Below are 22130 nucleotides of genomic sequence, written 5' to 3'. Positions count from 1 at the left end.
CCTTAGTTCTACAGTCCCTCCAGATGGGAATGGTACCCCCCAATGGTCCCCGCCCTCGTCCCAACGCCGGCGAGTTCCAAAAGACGCGCCCGGGCCATGGGCTCTGCTTCCGCCTCAGTTTATTAGCCTCCACCCAGCCCCCAGTAAGTCCCTCCACTCCAGCCTCCAGTCCCCCTACTGCCCCGCCAGCGAGAGTCAGGGGCCTTCCTCAGTGTTAGGGTTTCTAAGTCCATTCCATCGGCCCTTCGTGCGCAGCCGGGGCGGCGTCGGGTCCCCAGGTCCACCGCAGTCTCGCCGCTTGAGGAGCAATCCGGGTGGGCGTCGGCGGGAAGCTGTGCCCTCAGTCATCTGGGGAGCAGGCCAGGGGCAACTGATCGGGGCTGCCCACGCTGCCGGTACTGGAGCTTCCATCGCCCAGGTCACGAGGACCGCAGGGGGGCAAGGCCAGCTCGGGTGTCGGCCCAGCGCCAGAGCCCCCCGAGCCGCCGGAGCCGCCTCGGGGACCCCACTCTTCGCCCAGCGCCAGACAGAGCTCCTTGAGCGCCAGGTTCTCCCGCAGCAGCTCCTCCTGGCGGCCTTCCAGCTCAGCCAGCTTCTGCCAACAACCGCCTAGATCCTCGCGCACGGCTCGGGATGCTTGGGTCCCGAAGAGCTGCCACTGGCGCGCGGCGCGCCGCCCGCGCTGGCGCTCCGAGTCCAGGAAGCAGCAGAGGTCGCGCAGCTCGCGGTTCTCGGCCTGTAGGCGCCGGTTGAGCTGCTTGAGCTCGCGGATCTCGCCCAGGTGACCCTGTAGCTGCCGATTCACCTCCTGCATGAGGCGGCCGCGCTGCACCAGAGCCGCCAGGCGTGCCGCCTCCTCCCGCCGCAGGCGCCGCACCAGCTCCTCCTTGCCCAGAGCCGCCATCTCTTCATCCGTCAGCTCCTCCAGGCCGCCCGTCTCGGCCTCCATGGCTGCCTAAGCCTCTGGAGCATCGCCTGCCCGCCGCCGCGGCCCAGGAGCCCCACGACGAGCTCCTCGCCGCTGGGGCTCAGGCAACCGCTCAGTGGACAAGCTGTGGTGGAGCTAGCGTAGGATGCAGCAGCCGCGCGGGGGTGGGCACGCGGCGGGGCGCGCGCCGGGGCGGGGCCCCATGACATCAAGGACGAAGAGCCAATCCGGGCTAGCGCCCTCAGAAGAGGGCGGGGTCCAGGCTCCCAGAATGAAGCCCTTCCCCGCCCACTTCGGACCGTGGTGTCCCTGATGCTCGCTGACTCTGAGTATCCGCGTCCCCGACCTCGGTGCCAGTCAGCCCCAAACTACGTGCTTCGTACCTTCCAATTCCAAACTGCCTCAAGCTCGAGCCCAGGCCTCTCGGCTCCCTCTGAGAACCAAGATTCCAGTGTCGACCCTCAACTCTTCCGCCCACCCTCTGACAAAATCCAGACGGATCGCCTTTCCATCCTTCCTAGCTTTGCTCTAACTGTAGAGTCTCGACTCACTGAGCATCGCTTTCAGTCCTTGGAAATTAAAGTCCAAACGTCCTGGCTCACATCATCAGCCTACTCTCCCTCTCACAGACCGTTTCCTGTCCGGTGGGAGGGGCATACAACGGATTTGTTTGTTCAGTAAACTTTTATTGTGTGTAAGGGCTACGCAGAAATAAACTTGAGTCATATCCTTATACTGTCCTTAAAGAGGTCTTGATCTGGAAGAGGCGACAAGCTGCGATGAAGACGCAAATGGAGGAAGACCACATTTTGAGGGACTGACCCCACCCACTAAGTCGCCTCAAACGTGTCCCATTCTTTGCGACTCTATGGACTGTAGCCTGGCAGGCTCTTCTGTTCATGGGGATTCTCGAGGCAAGAATACTGGAGTGGGTTGCCATGCCCTCCTTCAGGGGAGCCTCCCAACCTAGGGATGGAACCCACATCTCATGTCTCCTGCATTGGCAGGCGGGTTCTATGGCCACCTGGGAAGCTTTCCCCAAAGAGGTGCTACCAGAGGGACCCTGAAAGATGTATAGGACTTTGGCGAGTCATGAGAGGGCTATTTGAGGAAGAGAGAATAGCACGATGAAAGTCTGGGGACTGAAAGAGACTCCATGCTTTAGGAACAGCGAGAGTAAACTGGTTTTTCGTGTCTGTTTTGGAAAGGCAGTTCTTAGAGAAAGTGGTAAGAGAGAAAGGCAGGCAACAAATGTAGAGCTAAATTCTTAAGGGCTTTAAATATTAAGATGGAGCATTTAGATGGAGTAAGGATTTCAGCAGGGGAGTAATATTTTTGAAAATACATTTTTTAAAAAGGTTGATTGGGCTGCTCTGTGTGGGATGGACCACAGGGAGGGGATGTAGGCAGAAAGATTACTGAGAACAATGTGTCAGTGGGCAAAGAGCTATGCAGAAGGACTAGGCTTGGACAGTGCAGTGGGGGTGGAGAGGACAAAACAGATACTAGAAATATTCAGGAGGCAAATCAGCAGACTTGAATGTGGAGAGAGAAGAGTCTGGGAGAAGCCCAGGTTTCTGGTATGAGAACAGGGTGGATGTAGGGGCTGTTCCTGAAATAGGAACACGGGGATGGGGGTGTGGGGGTGTGTGTGGGGGTGTGTGTGTGTGGGGTGTGGGTGGGAACAGATCAGGAAACCAACAGGTCTGGCTGTGGGGAACCGAGTGGAAAGAGTTACAGGTTGGTGGCCGACTGGATGTGGACTTCCAGACAGAGCTCTAAGCTGTATCAGGGAGGTCATTAGTTGGAGGGGTGGAGGCGGGCCGATTGGCTTAAAACCATGGGAGTAGGTACCCCATATTCAGGAGAGGGGTTCATCTGCAGGATGGACTGAGGGGCCCTCAGCAAGGGCCCTTGAAGACGAGCCAGACAACTTTTTTTGCATAAAAAAGATTCAGGACAGAGCCCTGTTGTTTAGTCGCTCAGTCGTGTCCTACTCTTTCACAACCCCAGGGACTGCCCAGGCAAGAATACTGGAGTGGGTAGCTATTTCCTTCTCCAGGGCATCTTCCCGATCCAGGGGTGGAACTCGCATCTCCTGTGTTGGCGGGTGGATTCTTTACCGCTGAGCCACCAGGGAGCCCCATAGAGCCCTGTGGAGCTACTACATTCAGGATACAGGTCAAAGTAGTGGGGCTCCCCGCAAAAGGGCACAGAACAACCAGGAGGATATGAGGGTGAAGGTTGCTGGGACAGGGGCAACTAGCCAGAGGCCTTGGCTCTGGATGCCCTCCTGCAAACCCGGCCGGCGTGAGGGTGGGGTGGGCTGGGCTGGGAACCCGGGAACCCGAGATTCCCCCTCCCGCTGGGAGGAGGGGCTACCCAACCGCCTCCGCCTCAGCCTCTTTCCTCGCGGCTCCTGCCCAGACTAGCTCTGTCCCGGAAGTGGTCCTTCTCTGGCTCCGGGTGCCGGGAGACGAATGTCAGTGCTCCCGGAAGTGGCCCGGCGGCGGCGTGCCGGGCCCGGGCAGTGCTCGCTCCTGCTGGGGCGCTGCGGTAGCGCCCGGGTCCGGGCGTCGCCATGACCAGCGAACTGGACATCTTCGTGGGGAACACGACCCTCATCGACGAGGACGTGTATCGCCTTTGGCTGGACGGTTATTCGGGTCTGTGGGGGGCCGACTGGGGGAGCCGGTCTGGCGGAGCGGTTGTTTTGGATGGGAGAGGGGGCCAAGCCAGGACTAGGCATCCTATAGGGCAGTGGGCAGAGGCCTGGGAGTATGAAATGCCTGGGGCTCGGGGCTGAAATCCCCTAGGGTCTGCGGGGCGGGGCCTGATGCCAGCCCTCGCTTCCCAGTGAGCGACGCGGTGGCCCTGAGGGTGCGCTCGGGAATTCTGGAGCAGACCGGCGCCACAGCAGCGGTGCTGCAGAGCGACACCATGGACCACTACCGGACTTTCCACATGCTCGAGCGCCTGCTCCACGCGCCTCCCAAGCTGCTTCACCAGCTTATTTTCCAGATCCCGCCCTCTCGACAGGCGCTGCTCATAGAGAGGTGCTCACCTGGCGGGTGGTGGGGACGCCAATCAGTCTGTCCATGTACCCATTTTGCAGGCTGACGATGAGGCCCGGGGACGGTCGGGACTTACCCAAGCCGGGAGAAAGTTGAGAGCAGAAGGGGCCAAACCCAGGTCCTGCCAGCTCTCCTCTCCCCTCTTCTTATGGAAAGTCAGTAGTGTCGTCCCCAACTCCCCACAGGTATTATGCCTTTGACGAGGCCTTCGTGCGGGAGGTGCTGGGCAAAAAGCTGTCTAAGGGCACCAAGAAAGACCTGGATGATATCAGCACCAAAACAGGCATCACCCTCAAGAGCTGCCGGAGACAGGTGGGCACTGCAGCTGTCTGCAGCCCACCCCTTTGCGCCATCCCTTTGGTTCCTGCCTCGCCTCCAGCCCACTCCAACACCTCTGTGGCAGTGCCTTCGTTTCCACTCTCCTCCTTTTGCCCCTTCCAAGCCGTCCCCTACTCTTGAGCCAGAGTGACTTCTCAGACCTTAGCTTTCTTCTGCTCACGAACTTTGAATGGCTCCCATTCTTTCCTATAGCAGCCACATTCCTTGGCCTTGACCTTCAGACTCTCCTATCATCCTGTCCCTGCCCCCCTCTCTAGACTCCCCAGCCCCTGGATTCCTTTTGCTCATCTGCCCCTGCCTGTATTATTTTTACAGGGTATTATTTTAGGACATATCTACCCCCGAAATCTAAGGCAGGGTCAGGGGTTGAGGTGGGTGGTCATATACCACCTTCTCCAAAAGCCTTGCCAGTGGTGCCAGAAAGAAGTAACCCTTCTAACTGGGCCTTTAGCATTTTCCTCTGTGATTCCTGTGAGCTCCCCAAGATGGCTTAGTATTTGCTCTTTTTTGATTTCCTGGGGCTTAGCCAGGAAGGTCAGTTTCAGCACAAACTAGTGAAGAGCTAGAGAGCATGATGCTAAAATAGGTGTGAATTTGTTGATAAGAGTGAGTAAACATTTATCCAAGGCAAGATGGCAGAAGCTGGTGAACATTTGGGGAATTGATAAGAGGTATTAATAATTAATGGGGCTTTCCAGGTGGCACATTGGTAAAGAATCCACCTGCCAATGCAGGGGATAATAGTTTGTTGAAGGAATAGCAAATACTCCATCCGTGTCTGGTGATTGGATAGGTGGGTCAGTGACAGAGGGATGCTCACCCAACAGTTTATTGAGTGAGCAACCTGACCTGTCCTTCTCCTCTAACTGCCCTGCAGTTCGACAACTTTAAGCGCGTCTTCAAGGTGGTGGAGGAAATGCGGGGCTCCCTGGTGGATAACATCCAGCAGCACTTCCTCCTGTCCGACCGGCTGGCCAGGTGAGGGGCCAGGAGAGGGGCCAGGTGAGGAGCCAACTGCCTCCCCCTCCTGCACACTCCTTCCTTATGCCCTGAAGCTGACCCTTGTTTTCTGCCCCAACCTGCATGACCTCCATGCTGTAGGGGGGCAGTGGTTATCCCTCTCTTGGGTTGTACTTTGGTTCAGACTGGCCTGGGTTGGAATCCCAGCCTGGCCATTCACCAGCTGGACTGTTGTGAGGTGCCATGGGTAAAGCCCATGATGGCACAGCCCCTGGGGCTTAGTAAGTACTCAGTAAGTGGTCGCTGTTACCCTGTGGTCTCCCACCGTGTCCCTTAGGAGAGCCGGGCTGAAACCTTCTCTTTGCCCAGAGGAGGAGGCCCAGAGAGACGTGACTTGAAACCCATCACACAGTGAGTTAGGGTAGAGAGAGGCCAGAACACAGAGGTCCTGCCGATGTTGTAGCTGGGAACTGCTTGCTAAGAAGGAATTTCAAGCCCTGATGGACCCCCTCCTCTCCCTACCCCGCAGGGACTATGCAGCCATCGTCTTCTTTGCCAACAATCGCTTTGAGACAGGGAAGAAAAAACTGCAGTATCTGAGCTTTGGGGACTTTGCCTTCTGTGCTGAGCTCATGATCCAAAACTGGACCCTCGGAGCCGTCGGTGAGGCCCCCACTGATCCAGGTGCAGGCCCCCGTTCCCAGCAGCCCTTCTTCTTCAGGGCCCCTGCCCAGCCGCTTCTGCTCACGGCCCAGCGCCCCCCACACAGCTTGTCTGCAGACAAGGGACCCACAGCGTCTCTCTGGCTTGGGGCCAGTCCCTCCAGCTCTGTCACACCCAGCGTGCTCTTTTGTCTTGTGGGGTGCCATGAAATGGGAGGGGGGGCTCAGGTTGTCACAGGAGGCATTTTTGAATCTCCCACCTCAATTCCCTTCGTGGGCCTCACTTAGACTCCCAGGTGGATGACATGGACATGGACTTGGACAAGGAGTTTCTCCAGGACTTGAAGGAGCTGAAGGTGCTTGTGGCTGACAAGGACCTTCTAGACCTGCACAAGAGGTGACCCTGGGGTCTGTGGGGCGGGGCCTGAAGTGGGCGCCCAGGCAGTGCGGGCCTTGACCCTGTCTTCCTTCAGCTTGGTGTGCACGGCCCTCCGGGGGAAGCTTGGTGTCTTTTCGGAGATGGAAGCCAACTTCAAGGTCTGTGGCCCAGTCCAGCCTCTGTCCTTGGGGCCTCTTCAGCCTCCAGAGCCCTGTCCCCACCCCAGCAGCCCTGCTGTTGGCTTCAGGCAGTGCTGCTGTTCCCTCTGCCTGCCCCTGGGGGGAGCCAGCTCTTAAACGCTGGGGAATTACTTGATTGAGGGAGGTGGATAGATGTGGTTTCAGCCCCCAGCCTCTCTCGGACAGAAGGCAGAACTCCCAGGCTCCCTCCCCGACAGAACCTGTCCCGGGGGCTGGTGAACGTGGCCGCCAAGCTGACCCACAATAAGGATGTCAGAGACCTGTTTGTAGACCTCGTGGAGAAGGTGAGTTGTTCTGTCGGCTGCCCTCTGACCCCATCCTGGCCTGTCCCTGGGCTATACCAGTGCTGGATGTTACCTTGGACCCACAGTTCGTGGAACCCTGCCGCTCCGACCACTGGCCATTGAATGACGTGCGGCTCTTCCTGAATCAGTATTCCGCTTCGGTCCACTCCCTGGATGGCTTCCGGTGAGAGATCTCAGGCTTCCTTATCCTGCTGGCCCCCTGCTGGGGCCCAGCTCTCCTGCAGACTCTGAGTTCCCTGTTCTTTGGCCCTGGGGTTGGAAGTCACTCTGTTGACCAGAGTCTCAGCTCCATCACTGAGAAACTGACCTGATCTTGACAAGTTCCTTTCTCTCTGTGTGCCTCCGTTCCTTCAGACATAAGCTGGGGGTGACAGCATTAAGGCTTATAGGAATCCCGTGAGGATTAAACGAGTGAAGGTGTTGAGAGCTCGTGGAGCAGGGTCATGGGGATCCAGTCAACATCAGCCAACACCATTACTGTTACCATTGCAGGCACCAGGCGCTCTGGGACCGCTACATGGGCACCCTCCGTGGCTGCCTCCTGCGCCTCTATCATGACTGAGGCCCCTGCCCTGCCCTGGCCACACTGACAATAAAGTTGCCATGACTTTGGAGGAGGCTGTGAGTGGGTACTCACATGGGTCCGCGCGTGGAAGTGTGTGCCCGTTGTACACGTACATCTCTTTGAGTGTCATGGTGTATGAGGATGTATGTGTCCGTTGACCGCACAGGGACAGGGACATGTCGGAGAACGGTATCTACTCGCTCCCCACCCGTTTCCCCACCCCAGCCGTGATCACTCCAAAGACGGGTCTTGTCTTGCTTTATTCAATCCCCAGCGAGAATACTGGGGAACTAGGCAAAAGCCTTGGGGCGGGTGGCAGGGGAAGATAACAGGCACAGCAGGAGAGAGCCAAAGGGCAGCCAGGCAGCCTCAGGGAGGGCAAGAGACTTGGTGCTGCTTCTTAGGCTTGTCCACTCTGGCGGTGACCGGGAACTTGGTGATGCCGCAGGTGTTACTCCCTCGATGCAGCCGGAAATAGCCCTAAGAAGTGAGGGCCCATCAGCGCCAGACAGCGGGGAGAGGTCTGTCCTGCCCTGTCTGCCCCCGTAGATCACACTCACCTCCTCACCCCACTGAGGCCCCCAGGAGTTCTTCAGGATCCAGTATGCCATGGAGCGGCGAGGGCGTGCGTAGGATCCGAACGAGGCCGCCTTCCCCTGCCTCCCCTCCACCAACTTGGTTTTACCAAAACCCACCAGCAGGACAGAATGATCCACTTGTGTGGGGTCACAGGTGGTAGGTGTGGCCTTGATCACACCCTTCTGGTATTGCTGCAGGGGCAGAGAGGCCGAGTCGGGCCACCTCCCCTATATGCACCCGCCACCCCCCCCCCGCCCCATTCCCTACCTTATCTCACCTGCAGTAGCGTCATATTGATGGTCACGGTGATGGGGCCCTCGGTGGCCAAGTGCCTGGCCATGCCTGGGGGTGGAAGGTGCCATCTAGCCCTGTCACTCCTTCATCCCCTGCTCTCGGCTCATGGGCATCTCTATCTATCTCTTGCTCTTTTCCACCCTCTAGCCCCCGCCCCCAGAGATGGCCTCCGTCTCTGTCTATAGCCCCGTCTGTCCTGGTCCGTCTGTCCCTGTCCGTCTCCCCCCTGTGCCCACCCGTGTCCCCATTGTGCCCGCACTCTGCTCGCAGGCCTGCAGTATTATGAAATCCTGGATCCAGGCCACCTTCTTGTACTTCTTAGCCAGGCACCTGTGGGTTTTGCCACTCCCATTGAATGGATAGTCCTTCTCACTGGCCAGGCCGCCTGGAGATAAGCAAGGCCCAGGAGGAGGCTCAGTTTAGCTCGGGAACAGTACCCGCCCCATCCTTCCCCCACCACGACTGCCTGGAGCAGCCAGGCACTCACTGTTGTTGAGGACAGTGAGGAACGCATCCCAGACGAAGCCACCCCTGCAGCCATTCCCACAGCGGTCACAGTCAAGCAGCTCTGGTGCCAGAAGGGACAATGTGTATGCCCAGGCCTCAGGCACCCCCACCTCCTTTGGTCCTCACCCCAGCCCCTGCCCCCAGCCATACGCTGCACGGAGACCTCCACGAAGTGTCTGAACTTGATGGCCCATAGGGCCTCGATGTTGCCCGCTGCCGCCATGGCCCAGCAACAGTTGCAGTTTCGCTAGTGGGGAAAGGATGGCGGCGGTGGGGGCGGGTAAAGACTGCAGGCCCTCTCCTCCCCGCCTCCCCACACCCCCCACACACCCCCCCCCTCCGCCCCCGCCCCGGGGCTGGACTGGGCCAGGCTGCTGGGCTTGGGGTGGAGGCAGATACCTGGTCCCTGACGGGTGAGATGGTGCCAACTTTCCGCCAGTCACAGGTCTGGGGCTCTGATTCCCCCCACTCTTCAGACCCCACTTTTCTGCTCACACCGAGGGCCTCTCCAGCCACCTGGCTTCCATAAAGCTGGACAAACTCCTCCTCTGGGGACACATGGGGCCATGAAGTTCAGTGTTTTGACCCCTCCCCCCACATCCTGCCTCCCACCCCAGCCATCCACATCCTGAGCCATTTGAGTCCCTGTAATGCCCCTGGAGGCAGAAAGATGAGGACCCTGAGGCCTAGAGGGAGGCCAGGTTCCTTGCTGGGGTGCACAGCCCTGCACCCGGTGTCTCTGTGAGCTGGGCTACCGCCCAGGCCTCCACAGAGTTCCTGCCCTGATCTCGGATTCAGGGCAAACCCCCAGCTCAAGAGTCCCTCTGGGGAACAGAAGCCAAGTCAGCCTGGTATCTGCTGGGGAAGATCCTGCTTCCCCGCCTACCACCCATTGCCAGGAGTCCAGTACCTGTGAGGTCACTGAATTGAGTCACCCCAAACTCGGCTGTGCCCAGGTCCTCCTCCTGCAGCCGCTGAGCCTTGGCCAGGTTTTGGGCAAAGATGTCCAGGCGGCGGGCGTACTCTAAACCAAAAGGAGGTTGTCCTAGGCTGGCTCGCAAGCCCTCAGAGACAGGAAGCGGCCACCAGTTTGGCTTTCCACCCACACTCTCCCAGGTAAGCACTGGCTCCTTTCCTATGGTCTTTGCAGACCCCGCTACAGACACCTGGACCAAGGAAGTGGCTCCCCAGGGCCCCTACGGTTGGAGTTTCGTTGAAGGCAGGTAGAGAGTATCTGCCCACCTGAAGAAGCCAAGTGAAAAGTCGGAAAGCTAGTGACAAGGGAAAGGTGGGTGGTCAGAAACCGACTTCCTGCCAGGTCATCTCTGTCTCTACTTCACACCTCTGGCCGCAAGTCTGTGGCTGGAACATGGCAGGGGAGGGTTGGGGTACAAGTCCCTGGCACAGGAAGTCAGGCTGAAAGGTGCCCACGGACCTCCCCCATGGGAGATGAGATCCAGAGGGCAGGAACAGGGCTGGCAACGCATGGGAGAGGGAATCCACAAAATGGGTAACCCTGGGTGCCTCCTGGATGACTAGCAGTCTCCTGCTGCTGCAGTCACAGGAAAGTGGCTCTGGACGTGACGATCCTCTCGGACCAGTCAAACCCCCAACAGCTACCACCTCCCTCCAGGTTCGTAGCCAAGGAGGATCCCGTCCCTGCTTGTTTGGGAAACCAGGGAGTACACTCTCAGCCCCACGTCACTGTCCTCCTGAGTGGCTTTGGCCAAATGCATTCCCCACCCTGAGCCTGAATTTCCTTGTCTGTTAGATGAGAGCAGGGGTTTGGACTGGGGACGCACGTGCCCTGGCATACCTGCTGGATTTGGATAACTCCGGTTGTACTGCATCTGAAACAATCTGAAGACCTCTTTCAGCTCCAGTGGCTGGGGACCTGGGTCCTGGGTGGCGGTGCAGGGTGGGGGGCGGGGGGTGTAAAAAGAGCAGTGGGGAGGGGGTGAGGTGAGGAGTCATGGCGGGGACCACACCTCAGCTCCCACCCGAGCTGGGACTGGACTAGGGGAGCAACCGGTTCACCCGCCTTTCTCCCTGTGTGGGCCTGAGCACATGGATCATCCCTTCAGTCTCAGTTACTCCCTCTGAGAAATAGGAACAAACCCCTGTTTCTGCCGGGGTGAGCCCCAGACATGGGGAGAAAGTTGGGGACACTTACCTGGCCCCTGAGGGAGTCCTTGATGCCTTGAGCCAGGCCTGCCACCAGCAGGGCCAGGAGGCAGGAGAGATGGACAGTTGGTGCCATGATGCGGCAGACTAGAGTGTCTGGGGCAGGAAACTGCAGACCACGGTAGAGGGGCTTAGAGGGTGGAGCTGGAGAAACCACAAAAGGGAAACCAGGTCAGGAAGGGGAGGAGGACCCCACACACACACACACACACAAGAGGGCTTCAGGCTTCTGTCTCAGCACGGCCCCTGCCTGCCAGTACCCCACTCTACCTGTTGTATTCAGCAGAGCCTCTCTGCCAACCCTGTCCTGGGCAGTCCTAAGGATGTGGAGATGGATCTGGCCTTAAGGGGACAGGAGGAGACAGATGCTAAGTGGGCAGTGACAATATAGGGCCATTGGTGCCTGGAGGGGGAAATAGGGCTATGGGAGCCACAGGCCCTAATGATGGGGGGGTGTGAACGGTGGTCAGTACCCCCCAGGAAGCATTCTTGCTCATCGTACTACAAAGCTCAGTCAGCTCAGGTGTCACCTCCAAGAAGCTCGCCTAGCCTGTGGTATGACCTGCAGCCCCTTGAGCCCCTGCTGTGCGCACACCGCATGTGTCTGCCTTGCTTGCATCCTCAGCACCCAGGAAGGGGCCGCATGCAGAGCTGGCTCAGGGGGGATTTGCTGGCTTAGTGATTAGTCATTTTTTTTTAACGAGAAAAGTTCAGGGTCCAGGAGACAGCAAGTGGCAGCTATGACCTCCTCTGTTCTTCATTCTTGTCACAGTCTGGGGAGGGGAAGAGGTATGTGAATGGGCTTCAGGGAGCAGGAAGATAGCAGGATTGGCAACTCAGACAGAGCCAGGCCAGAGGCTGAGGCCTGGGCAGGGGTGTTAACACCTGTCACTTGTGCCTTGAAGTGGGTCCTTAGGTTCGGGGGCTCTCACATGGACCTTCAGTCTGAGAACCAGCATCCAAGACCAGAGACAGGCGAGAAAAAGAACTGGTTTTCTGGGGTTTCCATGGGGATGGGAGCCAGGGGAAGGGATCCATTCATTCATGTGCTGATTAGCTCATTTCTTCGTTCATTGGGAATCTTCCCAAAGTCCTGAGGTCCCTTTTTACTGCACAAAAGGGACCCTTTTGTGATCCCTTTTTTGATCCCCAACACACGCATACCATGTAGTAAGCCAAGGGTCTCCCCTGGGGGAAAAAAAGAGAATGATGCTGACTTTATTAAAATGCAGTAGAGGACTTGACTTCCCTGGTGGTTCAGTGGATAAGAATCTGCCTGCCCATGCAGGGAACATGGGTTCAATCCCTGGAATCCAGGAAGATGCCACATGCAGAGGAACAACTAACTCTGTGAACCTCTTCTACTGAGCCTGTGCTCTAGAGCCTGGGAGCCAAAACTACTGAGCCCATGTACTGCGACTACTGAAGTCTGTGCACATGAATCCTGTGCTTTGCAAGAAGAGAAGCCACTTCAATGAAAAGCCCGTACACCACAAAGAAGAGAAGCCCAGCTCACTGCAACTAGAGAAAGCCTGCACGCAGCACCAAAGACCCAGCACAGCCATAAGTAAATAAATAAATTGAAAAAATGCAGTAGGCAGATTATCTGCAGGAGGGTACCTGGCTCCATGATTCTAGTTCCCAGTCATGTGTCCCACGCTGGTTTTAGCCCCAGAGCTGGAGGTTTAAAATAACAGCTTTAGGTTCCTGCTTGCCCAGCGGTTGAGAATCTGCCTGCCAATGCAGGAGATGCAGGTTCAATTCCTGGTCTAGGAAGATCCCACAAGCTGCAGGGCAACTGAGCCCGTCAGCCACAGCTATTGAATAGCCTATGCTGTAGAGCCCGGGAGTTGTAACTACTGAAGCCTGTGTACAGAGCTTGTGCTCTGCAACAGGAGAAGCCACTGCAGCGGGAAGCCCATTCACTGCAACTAGAGAAAGCCCTCCGGCAGCAGTGAAGACCCAGCACAGTCTAAATAAATAAACAAAATAGTTTTATGGAGGTATAATTCACATACCATACAATTTACCATTTTAAAGTGTTTAGATAATTCAGTGATTTTTCATGTATTTGCATAACTGTGCAACCATCACCACTGTCTAATTTCAGAGCATTCTCATCATCCCAAAAGAAATCCCATACCCATCAGAAGTCGTTCTCACATTCTCCTCTTCCCTGGCAATCACTAGTTTGTTCTTCAGATTTGCCTATTCTGGTTGTGTCATAAAAATGGAATATGTGGCCTTTTGTGTCTGGCTTCTTTCAACTGGTGTCATGTTCAAGATTCATCCATGTTGTAGCACATATCAGTACTTCATTCCTTTTTATGGCAGAATAATGTTCTATCTTCATTTTTTGTTTCTCCTTTCATCAATAGATGAACATTCCTTTGGCTCTATATTTTCAACAATTACGAATAGTGTTACTATGAACACTGTGTACAGATTTGTGTGTGTGTGTGGACATATGTTTTCAATCCCCCTGTGTATATACACCTAGGAGTGAAATTGCTGGGTCATGTACTAATATTTTTGAGGACCTGCCAGACTGTTTTCCACAGCAGCCGCCCCATCTTACATTCCCACTCATAGTGTGAGGGTTCCAATTTCTCCATACCCTCTCCAGCACTTGTTACTGTCTTTTGGGTTTTAAAGACTTATTATTTTTAGCCTCCTCTCCCCCACCCCTGGCGGGTGGTGGTGGCTGGGAAGAATTTGGAGGTGGGAGGGTGCTCTGCAGTTCAACACCGAATCCTGAAGGCTCATCCTAGGACCCATCGGCACGTCCTCTCCTACTTAACGGACAGGGCTGCTAATGGGGGTGACTGTGAGGATAAACGGGTGGGAAAGGTAACCGAGGACTCGGCGTTTCCCGCACGCCGCCTGCCTCCAGGAGGGAAATCCCTGGACACGCAGCCCTTTCCCGTCTGGCCCCGCCCTGAGACGTGGGCAGGGCAAGACCCCGCCCCTTCCTGGGAGCCAGCTCCGCCCAAACCCCGCCCCTTAGGGCTCTCCCGCTGCTTCGGGAGTAGGCAGAAACCCGGGGACTGGGGGCGGGATGTGTGGGTAGGCGGGACACTGGCGGGAGGATGGCCAGGAAGGCGAGGGCACCGGACCCGGACCCTGGCGTCCAGCACGCCCAAGTTCAGCCCTGCCCGCCTTCTTAGGGGCTTCCATTCATTCTGGGCCAAATGTGAACTGCCGCCCCCGCCCCAAACTGATGTAGTCTCGCGGACTGAGGACTCGGAGGAGGCCGTTCTGGAGTGAAGGGACCGCCTGGCTGACGACAGCCCTGGGGATGGAGGGGAGAAGGGACCGAGATGGACAGTTCTGGACCCGGGAGCATCTGTTCTTAGGGCGAGGGTCTGGGAACCCTGGACGAAGTTTTGGTATTTCCAGATTGACTGTCCAGGTGTCCAGAATCACATTCCGGAGGGTGCAGAGTGAGAATCCGGAAGTCCCAGGATTATTTGGTGGGGTCCAGGTGGCCAGGGTGACATTCTGGGAGGAGCAGAGTCTGGGGCCCCCGGCACTGAGGTGTGGGTCCCCAAGAATTCCTGGGGCACAGATTAGGTAGGGTCTAGGTGCGCAGGATGACATTTTGGGGGTGCGCACAGTGAAAGCCTGCAGACTCCTAAGTGAGCCGGGGCCCTGGCATCAGGACCAATGCCCCCAGGATCGAGCGCTGGGGGACCCTGGCCAGGCGCCGGGAGGAGGCTCCGGGCGGCGCCGCGGGGGACCGGGTGGGGGCCTGCGGCCGGCCGGGGGCGGAGAAGCGGGGGGTCGGGGTCCCTCCCCCTGGCGCGGGCTCAGGAATCCGCTCAGGGGCGGGCGGAGGCGCCGGGGTGGGCCGCGCCGCGGCGGGCGGGCGGGCGGGGGGCGCTTCCTGGGGCCGCGCGTCCAGGGAGCTGCGCCGTCCGCCTGTCCGTCTGCCGCAGGCACTGCCGAAGCCAGCCTAGCCGCCGGAGCCGCGGGCCGCGGGGCCGTCGCGGGCCCAAGTGAGTGGCCGTCCATGGGGGGAGGGCGCGAGCCAGAAGTCTAGGCCGAGTCGGCGTCAGCAAGGAGCCGAGAGGCCCGCGCTCCCCGGCTGGAGCCACAGGGGGACCGGGCGGGGGCGGGGCGGCCCCAGGCGAGTGGGCCCTGAACCCCGGCCCGCGCGAGGAGTGGGTCCTCGGCCCAGGGAGGCTCCGGGGCCCTAAGCGCGGTCCCGGGCGGGAGGCGGCAGGGGCACAGGGTTCGGGAGTTGCTGTGGCAGAGGCTCCCTGACCCCTGCCCACCACCTCCCAGCCCCAGGATGCTCCCCTTCGCCTCCTGCCTCCCCGGGTCTCTACTGCTCTGGGCGCTGCTGCTGTTGGTCTTGGGGGCAGCGTCTCCCCAGGATTCCGAGGAGCCCGACAGCTACACGGTGGGGACAGTGGGGCCGCTGGCCTGGGCTGGGCTGGGCAGGGACACCGAGGCCAGGATCCTGGGGTGGCTGCTGCTGGGGAAGATTGTGCCCTCCCTTGGTTGGTGGAGCAGCTGGGGCCATTGTCTGGAGCAGGCCGGGAGGGTGGCCCGGCTTGGGCCTTGGTCTCGGCCTGGTCAGTTAGAGGGGACCAGGGGTGACCACTGGCCACCTCTGGTTCACCTTGTAGGAATGCACAGATGGCTATGAGTGGGACCCTGACAGCCAGCACTGCAGGGGTGAGTATGCTTGGGGGCCGACCTGCCCCGGAGAACCGGAAAGGGGATCACAAAGCCCAGCTCCTAGAGCGGCTGCAGGAGCCCTGTGGCTGTCCCCTGCCCTGCTCTGCCTGGCCGAATGTCACCTGCTCTGGTTCTCAATGGGCCAACTTGGCTCGGGGTGGAGAAGCCATCCAGGCCCCTCCCCCTCAGAGAAACCCGGAGCACCCTCCCCCCCACCCACCCTCTCGAGTCCAGACACCAACAGGGCGCTGACTACAGGACTGGTTCCTGGACACCTCATCTGATCACTCTGCTATCTCGCTCTGCACCATCACGGCCCTGGGCGAGCAGTGCGGGGCGGGGGTGCCGTCAGGAGGCCTGCACATTACTCTTAGGCTGAGTCGGGGCCGAGGCTTCGGGGAGGGATAGAGACCCTCTTGTGGGCAAGAGAATGGGGGTGACCGGGGGAACAGCTGCCCCACCATCAGCCCTGGCAGGCCCCAACAAGGGGTCCGGGGCAGGCAGCCTTAGCTTGTAAGTAGAAAGGGAAGGCCCTGCCGGATCACACAGCTTAGAGCAGGCTGAGCTGGGCTCCTGCCTCCCCTGCCCTACACGGTCCACCCTTGGAGACTGGCTGTGCCCAGCAGGCCCCTCTCTGCAGATGTAAATGAGTGCCTGACCATTCCTGAGGCCTGCAAGGGGGAAATGAAATGTATCAACCATTATGGGGGCTACCTGTGCCTGCCCCGCTCGGCTGCTGTCATCAATGACCTGCATGGAGAGGGACCCCCACCGCCTGTGCCCCCTGCTGAACACCCCCACCCCTGCCTCCCGGGCTATGAGCCCGATGAGCAAGAGCGCTGCGTGGGTGAGTAGGCCGCCAATCTTTCTAACAGGTGTCTAGAATTGCCTTTTAAAAACGCATACCTCATGTTCCTCCCTTGCTCAAAAGCCTCCTCCGGGCACTGGGATAACATCCAGACCCTTGCCCAGGTCCTTACCTGCCACAGGTGGTCCCAGTTCCTGTGCCTGTCCTTCCCAGCCCCTCCTGTGGGACCCCCACCTCGACTGCTGCAGGTGCCGTGCGAGAGCTCTGCCCCTCGGCCTCTGCTCTGGCCCTTCTGGGTCTGGACCCCACCCCTGGGAGGCACGGACCTTGGAGAAAGGCCCTGGAATCAGTGCCCCTGGGAGTATGGGCAGGGCTTTGTCCTATGTATCCCTGACTTGGGGTCTCCCAGCTTAGGGGTGCCTTTCTCTTTAGCTCCAGGCTAGTAAACTCTTATTTGTGCCATTGGGCGGTGGGCCCACATGTTCCTGTTTTGGGGGTGTCAGTCACCCACACACTCATGTGAGTGGTACCCGACCTGTGCCCTCCCACGTGGAGGAGTCTTGTCATGTTGGGTGGTGCATGGGCTCCCAGGAGGGGGCTGAGCGGTGTGTCTTGCAGATGTGGACGAGTGTGCCCAGGCCCTGCACGACTGCCGCCCCAGCCAGGAGTGCCATAACCTGCCTGGCTCCTACCAGTGTACCTGTCCTGACGGCTATCGCAAGATTGGGCCCGAGTGTGTGGGTGAGTCTGGGCCTGTGGCCTGGCTCTCACCCCAGCACCTGACCCCCATTCCAACCCACTCCCAGGTTTCCCCCCCGCCCCCTGCCTCCTCTGCCTGAGCCACCAGACACAGAGCAGTATGCGTGCAGTGTGTGAGTCCTGCCTGATCTGGCCCGGCCCAGCCCCCCAGACTCAGGCAAGACGGTGGGTGATGAGGCAGGGTCCCAGCTGGCTTGGGTGGCACCTGACTTCTGCCCTCCACTGTCCTTCCCCTGCCTGCATCCCAGATATAGACGAGTGTCGGTACCGCTATTGCCAACACCGCTGCGTGAACCTGCCTGGCTCCTTTCGCTGCCAGTGTGAGCCGGGCTTCCAGCTGGGGCCCAACAACCGCTCCTGTGTGGGTGAGGCTGAGCTGGGCCAGGCTCGGGGTCCTGGGCAGAGGGGTGTGAGGTGGGGGAACTCCCTTCCTGATCAGCCCAGGTGCAGTGGGGGCTCTGGGCTGCTCCTTGGTTTTCACCTCTCCCCTATTTTCCTGGCACCCCCAGATGTGAACGAATGTGACATGGGGGCTCCCTGTGAGCAGCGCTGCTTCAACTCCTATGGGACCTTCCTATGTCGCTGCCACCAGGGCTATGAGCTGCACCGGGATGGCTTCTCCTGCAGTGGTGAGCACTCCACCCCCGACACTTGTTCCCCACTGGTCTCCACTGGTCTCTGCTGGTTCCCCAGGCCCTGTGTCATGCCAGCCTCTTGCCACACAGCCCTCCATTTCATGCCTCTAATGTCCCATCCACCCAGCACCCCTGTGCCTCCTGGGTACTCTACCCCAGCAGGTGGCAAGGCAGCTGCAGAGCTGCCCACCAGAACTTGCAGCCTGCTGGGGAAGTCAAGGAGGGGAGCAGTTAGGTCCCCACTGAAGCTCAGTAGAGAGACTGAGCAAAGATGGACGTGCACCCCCTCCCTGGGAGTCAGGCTGATATGTGTGCAAATCCTGGACCAGGGCAAGTCACTCTTCTCTCTGAGTCCATTTCTTCTTCTGTAGAATGGGTTGTCTTGAGAATTAAATGAGAAAATGACAACAGTCAAGACCTTATACTGTCCTAAGCAGCAACAAAGTTTTACAAAGTGAATTAGCATTTATTGAGAACCTGCCCTGTGCAGTCTGCCAACAATCCTGTGAGATTGTTCTTCTTCTTGTTCAGTCATTAAGTTGTGTCTGACTTTTTGCAATCCCATGCCAGGCTTCCCTACCCTTCACTGTCTCCTGGAGCTTGCTCAAACTCATGTCCATTGAGCCGGTGATGCCATCCAACCATCTCATCCTCTGTCACCCCCTTCTCTCCTGCCTTCAATCTTTCCCAGCATCAGGGTCTTTTCCAATGAGTCGGTTCTTCACATCAGGTGGCCAAAGTATTTATCTCACATCCTATGAAATAAATATGAGTTTTTCCTTCTCTGCAAATTGACATTAATACTTCCCCCAAATTTTTGGGGGGGATAATTACAAAGAATAAGATAAAATATTTCAACGAAGAGAGGTTGAGTGACTTGCCCAGGGTCACGTAGCTGGGCTGAGGTGCGGCCAGGGCTCTCTCTCGGTCAACTAGCCATGTACCCCGTTTGTTAAGCTTTGTGCTTTGCTGCCAAGTTAAAGCCCCACTGGTGCCTGGCTCAGTGCCGGGAAGCATAAAGGGCACAGAGGAGAAAACCTGGCTCCTGCCTGCGCTGCTCACAGTTGGCAGGAGGTGACTGTGCTTGGGTGGATCGTAGGTTTGCAGGAATCGGGCAAAGTGTTGAAACCCAAAGCAGTCTGGGGTGCGTCAAGGGCTCATCCAGCTTAATCCACTTACTTACTGAAAGGAAACCGAGGTTCCTCAATCAGTAGGATTTAAAGCCAAACCTCTAGATTCCCAGTCCTCTCATTTAGTATCATCTTAGTCTTAGCGCAGAGACAGGTCTGTGAGTGGGGCAGTCTTTTTTTTTTTACTTTTGGCAGCACTGGGTCTGTGGTGCATGGGCTCAGTAGTTGAGCCCCGTTGGCTTACTTGCTCTGTGGTTCTTAGTTCCCTGATCAGGAATCGAACCCACGTCCCCTGCACTGAAAAACGCATTTTTAAAAATAAATTAAAATTGATTTATTTTGGTTGCGCTGGGTCTTCGTTGCTGTGCCAGGGCTTTCTCCAGTTCTGGTGCATGGGCTTCTTGTTGTGATGGCTTCTCTTGTTGCAGAGCACAGGTTCCAGGGCGCAAGGGCACACGTGTGGCACATGGGCTCAGTTGCCCCAGGGCATGTGGGGTCTTAGTTCCTGGACCAGGGATCGAACTTGTGTCCCCTGCATTGGCAGGCTGATTCTTAACGACCAGACCACCAGGGAAGTCCCCTGGGCACTCCTTTCTTGAACCCTCTGTCCCCTGCTGAGCTGCAGAGTTGATCTCTTCTGCCTCTTCTTGTACTGAGCCTAATGTGGGGCCAGGCTCTCTGGGTGAGCCCGTGTGGGGCGGAGCTAGGAGGCCACCCCGGCCCTGTCCTCAGCCCCACCCTCCCTCAGATATCGATGAGTGCAGCTACTCCAGTTACCTCTGCCAGTACCGCTGTGTCAACGAGCCGGGCCGCTTCTCCTGCCACTGTCCACAGGGCTATCAGCTGCTGGCCACGCGCCTGTGCCAAGGTACAGGTTGCCCGGGTAGAGTGGGCAGGGGGTTGTGAGGAGCTGGTGGCCTGGTATCTGGGTTCCAGCCCCTGTCCCCCGGCACAGACATTGACGAGTGTGAGTCGGGTGCGCACCAGTGCTCTGAGGCCCAGACTTGTGTCAACTTCCACGGGGGCTACCGCTGTGTGGACACCAACCGCTGTGTGGAGCCTTACGTCCAGGTGTCCGACAAGTGAGTCAATGCCACGCCAGGCCACAGGAGAAACTACAACTCCCAGAGAGCTCTGCGGCTGCCTGGCACCTATTTGGACTGGCAAGTCCTGAAAGCTGATGGGAGTTGTAGTCCTTCGTGACTAAACCACACATGCTGTTCTAGCAGGAGTGGGAAGATCCTTGATTTTGGGGGGTGGGCCAAATTTGGGGCATGGGCTAGAACCTCATTCGTGTCCCCATCTTGGGGTCTCCAGTCGCTGTCTCTGTCCGGCCTCCAACCCCCTGTGCCGGGAGCAGCCCTCATCCATCGTGCACCGCTATATGAGCATCACCTCGGAGCGGAGCGTACCGGCGGACGTGTTCCAAATCCAAGCAACCTCCGTCTACCCTGGTGCCTACAATGCCTTTCAGATCCGTGCTGGAAACTCGCAGGGAGACTTCTACATTAGGGTAAGGCTCTCGCTAACCCCACCCCTCAAGTGGGGTGGGACTTGTATAATCTCCAACTTGAGTTCCAGGAAACTTTAAATGGAAGATTCAACTATGCCACCATACCCTGCCTCTCCTCTGAAAGTCCCCCCTAACCCCAGGGGTCAGTTTCTGTAGAAAGGTAGGAGTGTTATAAATTAATACAAACTACAGATAGTTAAATGCAACCCTAGCAAGGCACTCAGACGCTGGGGTTTGAGTCCCTGCACTGGTCTGCGTATCCGGCTTGGATTGCTTCACCCTTAGGATAAGGGACTGGCTTGAGAGGCTGGAGGTAACAGATGCAGCAGAGTGTGGGAAGGCAGGCAAGTGCAGCTGGGTCTCGGAGGGAGAGAGGCAGCAGGGGCTAGTACAAGGCCTGGGGCCTAAGACTCCAGCTCTGGGCTGGTGGAGCTGAGGAGGGAGAGGTTCAGATGTGACTCACAGTGAGGGCCATAAGGCTTTGTCTGGTACCAGTGCTGGCTTTCAAGTTCTGGAATTGAGTACTCTGAAGGTGAGTCTACCTGCCCCAGATCACCAAAGACCCCACTGTTCCCAAGAATCTCATCCCGGGCCTTGAATCATCAGCTGACCGTGGTTGACAAAAGAACAACTAGCTGCAAAGGGCGGGCAGAGCACCAGGAGGGTATTTCTTGGGGGCAGGGTGCAGATGTCAAGGGGGTCAGAGAGCTGGATGAGGGCCTGGGGCTGCAGGCAGCCGGGGCACTGTGCAGCCAACTGGTTGTGGGTGCCAGAAGTGGGGCAGCGAGGTGATGCGGGGGTAGGATTCTGGTGCATACGTTGATGCAATCCACGTGTCCCCCCCACCCACTGTACCCTGCAGCAAATCAACAATGTCAGCGCCATGCTGGTCCTCGCGCGGCCTGTGACGGGCCCCCGGGAGTACGTGCTGGACCTGGAGATGGTCACCATGAACTCCCTCATGAGCTACCGGGCCAGCTCTGTACTGAGACTCACCGTCTTCGTGGGGGCCTACACCTTCTGAGGGGTGGGTGGGGGGCCCTCAGGGAATGGGAGGTTCTCTGTAGATGAGGAGCCTGGGGCTCAGGGATAACTGTGTTCTGCTAAAAGGGAAGATGCTCTTGTGAAGGGTAGTAGAGAGAGAAAGGCAATAAAGGGAGAAAGAAGGAGTTCTGGTGGCTGAGGTGGGGGGGGGGGCACGCTGCAGTGAACCCCAGAGTGGGGAAAGGCCAGACTCATGGGAGGCGGCCACGTCCACCTAAAGGCGGGGCGTGTTTCTGCCCAGGCTGAAGGGCCCCATTGACAGGAGCTGGGAGCTGCAACCCCAAGGCTGGGACTGGCCTACATACCATGGGCACCAGAATCACCCAAGAAGCGAGGAGGTAACGAGGTTGCAGACTCCAGGCCCCAGCCCAGAAACTTGGACTTGGCTGGTCTGCAGCGGGCCTGAAGAATCCTGCTCTAGACAGTGCCAGGAGGCCCTGGGTTTCAATCCCAGCTTGGCCTCAAACTATCAGTTTGGAGAAATCCTAGCAGCTCTCTGAGTCTCAGTGTTCCAATCCATAAAATGAGGCCACTGGATTGTTAGCGCTTTATAAACTTTTCTTTTCCAAGCTACAGAAC

The 22130-nt window shown here is 58.0% G+C and overlaps 4 protein-coding genes across 18 annotated transcripts; 2 read left to right on the top strand and 2 right to left on the bottom strand.

The window, feature by feature from the left end:
- Positions 1–102: 102 nt before the first annotated feature.
- CCDC85B (coiled-coil domain containing 85B) lies at positions 103–1386 on the bottom strand. Its single transcript, NM_001144087.3, has one exon. It carries the CDS (start codon positions 947–949, stop codon positions 341–343), a length of 609 nt encoding a protein of 202 aa, NP_001137559.1. The 5' UTR covers positions 950–1386; the 3' UTR covers positions 103–340.
- Positions 1387–1737: 351 nt separating this feature from the next.
- FIBP (FGF1 intracellular binding protein) lies at positions 1738–13420 on the top strand. 9 transcript variants are annotated; one of them, XR_009493307.1, is made up of 11 exons: positions 1884–2155; positions 3786–3984; positions 4188–4314; positions 5219–5319; positions 5831–5985; positions 6252–6360; positions 6437–6500; positions 6740–6826; positions 6913–7010; positions 9943–10080; positions 12265–13420. XR_009493307.1 is itself a non-coding variant. In XM_059882844.1 (10 exons), the coding sequence occupies exons 1-10, from the start codon at positions 1797–1799 to the stop codon at positions 7407–7409; spliced, it is 1056 nt and encodes a 351-aa protein (XP_059738827.1). In that variant the 5' UTR covers positions 1738–1796; the 3' UTR covers positions 7410–7459. The 9 variants fall into 9 exon arrangements, 6 of the variants coding, with proteins under 6 accessions (XP_059738827.1, XP_059738825.1, XP_059738824.1 ...); XM_059882844.1 differs by lacking the exons at positions 1884–2155; positions 9943–10080; positions 12265–13420 and adding exons at positions 1738–1842; positions 7340–7459; XM_059882842.1 differs by lacking the exon at positions 12265–13420 and having other exon boundaries at positions 9943–10083.
- CTSW (cathepsin W) lies at positions 7654–11074 on the bottom strand. Of its 5 annotated transcripts, XM_005227054.4 has the most exons (10): positions 10966–11074; positions 10609–10693; positions 9703–9816; positions 9192–9340; positions 8943–9039; positions 8773–8853; positions 8545–8670; positions 8269–8333; positions 7973–8182; positions 7654–7892 (listed from the first exon to the last, which is right to left on the bottom strand). In XM_005227054.4, the coding sequence occupies exons 1-10, from the start codon at positions 11050–11052 to the stop codon at positions 7782–7784; spliced, it is 1125 nt and encodes a 374-aa protein (XP_005227111.2). In that variant the 5' UTR covers positions 11053–11074; the 3' UTR covers positions 7654–7781.
- Positions 13421–14786: 1366 nt separating the features above from the next.
- EFEMP2 (EGF containing fibulin extracellular matrix protein 2) lies at positions 14787–22129 on the top strand. 3 transcript variants are annotated; one of them, XM_010821107.3, is made up of 12 exons: positions 14787–14974; positions 15264–15381; positions 15611–15659; positions 16303–16509; positions 17089–17211; positions 17478–17594; positions 17739–17858; positions 19743–19862; positions 19950–20076; positions 20312–20507; positions 21370–21534; positions 21814–22129. In XM_010821107.3, exons 2-11 carry the CDS (start codon positions 15271–15273, stop codon positions 21529–21531), a joined length of 1332 nt encoding a protein of 443 aa, XP_010819409.1. In that variant the 5' UTR covers positions 14787–14974; positions 15264–15270; the 3' UTR covers positions 21532–21534; positions 21814–22129.
- Position 22130: the final 1 nt, after the last annotated feature.

Source organism: Bos taurus, chromosome 29 (assembly GCF_002263795.3).
Source record: "Bos taurus isolate L1 Dominette 01449 registration number 42190680 breed Hereford chromosome 29, ARS-UCD2.0, whole genome shotgun sequence".
Classification (NCBI taxonomy): Eukaryota; Metazoa; Chordata; class Mammalia; order Artiodactyla; family Bovidae; genus Bos; species Bos taurus.
The sequence above is the reverse complement of the archived record's forward strand: the minus strand, read 5'-3'. Positions and strand labels throughout refer to the sequence as shown.